A 7,391-nucleotide genomic window follows, 5' to 3' on the forward strand; every position below is an offset into this window, starting at 1 on the left:
CATAACTTGCATTTTAATACCCCATTCCATCCTAGTTTGGACTGTACTATTGCCAGTTAATTAGCCGTCTTTATCTTTGACTTTCCATTCACAGTAGCTTCCGTGATTGCAGCTCACATTAGGTAGTTATTGATGCTAGATTCAAAAAACAATTAAATGATTTAAACTCAGATTTTAAAAAACAACTATGATTTTTTTTTCAGTGAATAATAGAACATGCATTTAACTGATTATATTTCACAAAAAAGACTCGATTTGAAAGACGGTGATACATTTTGATCATACCTATTTCTCTTTAGAAACTTTGTTGTTGGCAAATTTAATGTTTCTTCCATTAAAAAGAAAAGAATAATGCTATTACTGTGAATCATGTTTGCAGAAATTCACACTACATTAAGTGTGACTAATTTAAGCATTGATTTCCTGTTAAGCCTGAGATGTATAACTTTTACATTCGCTCACCTCATTTTAGAGAAAACTGTAATGAGTCTGGCAATATTGTGCTGTAATACCTGCGTGTCATACAAATCAGTGGGTTCAGTGTCTCCATGACTCTTTTGGTAGATTAACTGTGGTACTGCAATTTAAAAATAAACCAAAGAGGTACTGATGTTTCTGTACTTGGAAACTTGATATATCAAATATTGGCGCAGTTTTTCATTACATTCATTGACCAGAAAATTGATTCAGAAGGAGTGCAAAGGGGCAAATTCAGCCTATGGTCTGTCAACTATCATCTCATAAGGGAAGAAAAAGAAATGGGCTGGAGTTTAATTGAAAATGTGCTCTCCAAATGAGAAAAATGCAACACTTCTCTTACAACACAATCTATAAGTTATTATCAGTCAGTTTTAATTGAACAGGATAAGTAAACTCATTCACGTTTACTCTCTTCTGCACTTTTAAGACTGTAATGCGATTCAAATGATATTTCTATTCAGTCTTCTCTTTGACTGAGATTTTTGACTGATATTTATTATTTTTCTTTGTTACTTGAATATATGGGGAAACCTCTGTAGATATTTGCGTGTGATGAACTTGATTTGGTTTACTTGTATGTAGTAAAATAAAACAAAAATTTACATGTGACGAATGTGTTTCTGATGTTTTCTAATAGCTAGCATTGGTGTCCTTATCATGCACCACAGGATCTCTGCACTGAATGAGATAAGATCATTGCTACAGGATGCTTATTTGATATACAAAGTTAAACACAATGGAAATAGGAGCTGGAACTGTAGGTTTGCATATGTCTTTTCATGGACTCTTCTCAAAATACACCTGTGACCTTTATGTATAGCCTGCAAATAGGAACACAGTTAGCACATGTGGCCACATGTAATACTCTCAGATGGGTCATTCCGTGTCAACTCAACCAGAGGTCCCCGGCTCAAATTTTAGATTTTGTTAATAATTTTTTTCTGTAGAAAGACAAACATATAGTGATGAAAGCCAAAATATTAAATGTCACAGATGTATATTTACTTAGTAATCCTCTATTTTGTAGAGGGGGGTCAAAATGACAAGTTTCTTTTTTCACAGAGATTGGTAGTGGTATTAGTAAAATCTGTTGACTAGCAATCTTTGTTTCATTATAAGACAACGGTGAGCGTTAAAAAATGGCAAAAAGCACTTCTTGTGTTTGCATGCCTGTAACTCAAGAAGATATCTCAATATCTTAATATATCTGTATTAGATATTTCTCTTTAAAATAAAAAAAGTATCAGCTGTATGCAAAATGACCCACATTTGGTTTTTGACCAATGAAAACGTGTACAATTTACCAATTTACTCATGGAGCCGCATTAATATCTCCATATCTCTGGGAATGAACCATCGAGGGCCTTTAAAATGAAGATACCAAAAGGAAAGTTTGTTAAGAACCAGAATCTAAAAGGATATTAAGATATTTTTTTAATACTTCTTGAGTAACAGACATACAAACTTGAGGCAAAAAACACAAGAAGTGCTTTTTGCCATTTTTTAACTGTCGCCATTAGAATATAATGAAACAAAGATTGCTAAAGTCAACATATTGTAAAAATAGACCTGCCAATCTCTGTGTAAAGATAAAATAATGATGCTGCCTGTTTTCTAAAGTCATTTTTAAACCCCTCTAATTTGGCTCCAAATCTCAGGTGAAAATAGTAATTCTTCAAAATAGTGGATTACTCAGTAAATCTACATCTGTGACATTTAATATTTTAGCTTTCATCACTATTTATGTTTGTCTTTCTACAGAAAAAATATTAACAAAATCCAAAATTTGAGGCGTGGAAATTCCCGAAATTAGTTTGATTTGACACGGAATGACCCAGATACAACTTAATTCAGTTTTGAATGACACGATTCAAAGTTCAGTATGCAAACATTAAAGTCTGTAAATTTAATATGAGTTGCCTTTAATGAAATAAGCTAAAATACATTTATGTTGAAGCATTTACTGAGTTGTAAAGGAACAAATGAAGGGGCAACACACATAACAATAAAGAGTGAATTTTGTGAAGTCTCCAAATCTAAAGCTTAATTTTCTCACAAATACATTTATGTTGAAGCATTTACTGAGTTGTAAAGGAACAAATGAAGGGCAACACACATAACAATAAAGAGTGAATTTTGTGAAGTCTCCAAATCTAAAGCTTAATTTTCTCAACAAGAACACAGGTTTAACCATATTTACCATGTTACTATCGTCATTAGCTTAAACAGTATCTAATGGGAGTTGATTCGCTAGGTGTTTTTACATTTAAATGTAGACATTAGACACAGAGCAGCTTCAAAACACTGAACTTTTCCCCATGCATAAATGGCAAAATATAATTACGTTATTTTGTTGGAAATAATAATATAATACATTTCAAATGAACATCATTACAAACAAAGTAGTGAAATATAACAGTTATAATAATTAATCGCAGAATTAAACAAAACTGTTCACAGCTAGACCATTGTTTACCTTTATCGACAAGCGACTATTCATGCCTAGCTATTATGCCGCTCTAACGTTACTCCGTCTTAACTCGATAAGCGTGCCTGTCATACAGCGCACTTGAATGTATTGTATACGTCAACTGGCATCCAGCCGAAATGGGACAAAATAGGATGAATGTAATTTTTGTTCAATCTGGGAAACCGTGATATTAAGCGAGGTGAAAGGTAAAACGGGCTTGTTTAATTTAGATATTCTTTTTTGAGTGGGAGTGTTATTTGCAGGCTGCTCAGTCTAACCGGATACCTTCGCTGTCTGCTTGCAGTGCGCTGTGATGGTCATGGTGTTAATGATGGAATCGCAATGCGAGTACTTTATGTATTTTCCGGCCGTCCCCATCTCAGACCTGTCGGACCCGGCCAAATACCGCACGCTTCCGCGTCGCAGTCACCTTTATCTCGGGGAAACCGTGCGCTTTCTCCTGGTTTTGCGCTCTCAGAACGTCGCGTCGGTGTCCGGGTCGACCGGCACTGCGGCAGCTGATGGCAGCGTCTCGGAGCATCATAGCAGTCGCTCTTGGAGGGAGCTGGCCGGCTCTCTCTGCGCCGTGGCCAGCGTTAGCCCTGGTGACAACCGGCAGCGGACACAGCCTCTGTATCACGACTACCACAGCAGCGGGGACGAGTGTGTGGAGGATACGGACGATGATGATGCTGCGGAGGTGGGCTGCGCAGGTAGAGGGGGCCCGAGGTACCGGGGCTTCAGGGAATGCAAGCCGCTCCTCATTCACAACAACCCCGGCAACGGCGTGAGGGAATTCCGCAAGGCTCCTGTACAGGTGCTTAAACAAACACTTCAGTCTATTGGAGAATAGCTGTTTATTGTACAGTTAAAGTTCACTGTTATGCATACAAATATATTTGATTATCTATAACAACACGGAAGTGTTGATATTTCCTGTTGTACTGTTTGAGAGATGTGTTTGCCTTTTCTTATGGCTGGCAACCATACAGAACACAGTCCTTTACAATTTATAATTGAGGATAGTCATAGTACTGCAAAGGACTTCCTCTTTTTAGTATTCTGGCCAGAATGCTACCATGTGTCTTTCAAGCAGTATATTTCTATAACAGTCCTGACTTGAACCCCCTGCAGGTGCACTCAGTAATGTTTTGCTAACTAAAAAAAGATTTTATACCAAAAGAAATGAACAGCACTTTTGAGAAATATCATTTAATAATAGGATATAAAGTCACACAAGATGAAGACTCCAAACATCTTCTAGGAAAAAAGCTATTTTATTTCACAAGAGGCGTTCTATGATGTCGTGATGTGATGCCATGTGGACACCAAATGTCCTATATATTGATATATGTAGTATTAGATGGAGAAAAACACACACACAAAAGAACAAGACAGAAGATAAGCAATCAGCTTCAGTGTGAAGCAATCCAATGTTAGTCAACAAGCTTCATGAATTCGCACAGATAAGCTAAAGTAAAAACCCCAAACCACTTCTGAAACAAATAAGAGCTGAGTAAATGTAAAACTTTAAACTTTTCATGAAGATTAAATTCATACAATTCCTATATAATTTCAGACTTTAGAAGAAAAGTGCAACACTCATTCCACAAACATAGGCTTGACTTTATTTATTTTTTATAACAGTGACATTTTGGACAACAGCATCCGATTGTTTCTCTTTTCTTCTGAAATTTGTTTAAAATTTTAAAATTTGGATTTGTGATTTTGTAATTTTGTAATTTTATAATTTTATAATTTATCTCGACCATGAAAGTTACATTTAAAAAAAATAGAAACATTTACCTTGAGGTCTTCTCATAGCATTCTGTCATTTTTAGTTTAAAATGATTTTGATACCAAGAGAGGTTTTATCCTAAGTCATTTGACCTGAGTATTTTCAGGGACTCCTTTTCAGTGTTTTTCTCAGAAGTTGGACCTGTTTGCTCCCCCTAGCCTCTCAAATGTCTGTATACGCCAGCCCAGCATACAGAAGCTATTTAAGATATAAATAACACCTGCAGATTGTAAATGACATCTGGAGAATGAAATATGATCATTGTAATGAAGTCAAGTCATTTTAAATCAAGAATTTAGGACAAATTTTTCACATCTAACAAACGTTTGACAGTCCGCCAAGGTGCAGTGCTTCTGTGTTTTTTTCCTATTGAAAATTCTCATAAGAAGCAAAGCAAGGCAATTCATTTTTTCAAACAGAGGTACAACCCACCTTGTGAAATGAGAGCTTAGTCTGCTATTTGCACTGCTTTCTTGCTAGTCACACACCCAGTAGTGCAAATGTTTTTAAATGCACCAATCCAGTTTCAGAAGTCAGACATTACAGAGCTATGATACTCAAACTGTAGGCCAAGGTTGTATGACTTTGATATTGTCTCTGAGGTACAAGAACAAGCAGATAATCTACACAAGGCATTCTTAAACCTTTTTGTCAGCTGGACTCCTTAGACGTAATATATTTGCTTGAAGTACCCCCTGTGATTTTAATTTAACTTTTCAATAATATAATGGCACATCACATATTCTCTGATGTCGGTTAACGGTCACATGACATGCAACTAAACAGCAAATAACAGAATCAATGATGCAAACTACTTCAAATGAGACAAATTCAAATTCTGCTGTAAAGCAACAGAAAATCTTTTTTAGTAAGTGTTTTGTTTTTGTATCTGAACTTTAAAATAGACTCAAATATCTTTTTAGTTGTGATAGTGATAGATTATTATTATTATTATGTATTAAAGGCAGAGTAAGTGATTTCTGGTAGCCAATGTTGATATTTGAAATCACCAAAACAAACACGCCCCTACCCCAAAAGGGTCTTGCCCCTATTTTGATAGCTCCGCCCCACACATAGTACAGTGCTAATATTTATGCCTTAAATTCTTCAATTTCAAATGTTGAAACCCTTGAACTTTAAACATTTAAAATCCCAAGTTTTTATTTTGGAGAAATAAATGCTGTAAACTTTTGTAAATGCTGTAAAATTATGCGAATGTGTAAATAAAGTGAACCTAGCATATATTGTTTTCCTAAATGCACATTACAGTTTTTCTCAATCGCATTGGCTCAATTCTCAAAGCAATAAATTCAGATGTCTGAATAGTTGAATTTCTTATTGATTTAAGCAAATTGCATGTGTTTTGGTGGCATTGGCATGAATTAAATGTTTGCATGCAATAGAGTTCTGATGTTCCAGCACACAGTTGTGATAATTGCACTTACAGTGCTGAGAAAAACTTAACTTGTCCCATGTCTCACCTCCAAGTATTTTACTTTGTTGTTTTTTTCAGTCTCCTGTGGATGAGCCAGTTGTTTTAAGCGATGAGGTCATCTTTCCCCTGACTGTGTCCCTGGATAAGCTCCCTGTCAACACTCTCAAAGTGAAGGTATGACTAGTGTGTGTGTGTGTGTGTGTGTGTGTGTGTGTTCTTGCATTCATGCATATGGTTGTGTATTTTCTGTTGATATTGGTTTTGCGGTATTAGTATAAATAGAACAGGAAGTTCTTATCAGCAGTATTGCTGATTAGTTGTGGATGCTTGTGCAAGATTCTTACTTTGCTTACTTTACTTTTAGTCATTTAGCAGACGCTTTTATCCAAAGCGACTTACAAATAAGAAAAAGTAATTAAAACTAAAAGCTAAAACTCTATAAATACTATATATGTATACACATTTAATAAAATAAAATAAATTAAATAAAAATGACAAATGCATACAACAACATTTCAAAACTAAAACATTTAAATAAAAACAAAAAAATAAAGCTAAAAACAATTAAAACATACACAAATAAGAAAAAGTAATTAAAACGAAAAGCTAAAAGCTTTTAAGAAAATAAAAGAAATTAAATAAAAATGACAAATGCATACAACAACATTTCAAAACTAAAACATTAAATGAAAACAAAAAAATAAAGCTAAAAACAATTCAAAAATATTAAAAGAACAAAAGGTATGAGTATAATAATGATTCTAACATAACACTAAGCCAAACACCAAAAAACAACTACATATGTGTATGTACAGCCACACACATATACATATACATGTACATATATATAAATACATTAAATATATATATATATATATATTATTTCATTTCCATTTTGTATGTTGAAGTACTGAAATAACTCAAATTAAATAAAAGTAAAACTTAATAAAAAGCCTATATAGACATAATAAAAAAACTAATAAAATGACAACATGACTACAACTGTAACTAAAACTAAAATAGATAACTAATACAAATCAAAGTACATTAGTTCATCAGTAATCCTAAAAAAATAACACTGAGGCAAACACACATGCTAAAATAACAACAACTTACTGACACATAGTAAGAAATAGTTTATAAAAAACTGAAACAGAAGTGGAAAGAGGAGAGATAAAAAGCGATACTTATGTCCTTTGCCAGTGTCC

General features: G+C 34.2%; 1 protein-coding gene across 2 annotated transcripts in view; it reads left to right on the forward strand.

The window, feature by feature from the left end:
• The first annotated feature begins 3,035 nt into the window (after nt 1-3,035).
• The window catches only part of trappc14 (trafficking protein particle complex subunit 14), a 16,144-nt gene continuing 11,788 nt past the window's right edge, over nt 3,036-7,391 (forward strand). The window contains exons 1-3 of one of the 2 annotated variants that reach the window (XM_016571206.1): nt 3,036-3,156; nt 3,255-3,767; nt 6,262-6,357. In XM_016571206.1, the coding sequence (XP_016426692.1) occupies nt 3,264-3,767; nt 6,262-6,357 (600 nt within the window). In that variant the 5' untranslated portion in view covers nt 3,036-3,156; nt 3,255-3,263. Of the gene's footprint in view, nt 3,768-6,261; nt 6,358-7,391 lie in introns of both variants that reach the window. The other variant, XM_016571205.1, reaches the window with a different exon arrangement.

The sequence above is a fragment of the Sinocyclocheilus rhinocerous genome, unplaced genomic scaffold (genome assembly GCF_001515625.1).
Source record: "Sinocyclocheilus rhinocerous isolate Xijiao unplaced genomic scaffold, SAMN03320098_v1.1 scaffold742, whole genome shotgun sequence".
NCBI lineage: Eukaryota > Metazoa > Chordata > Actinopteri > Cypriniformes > Cyprinidae > Sinocyclocheilus > Sinocyclocheilus rhinocerous.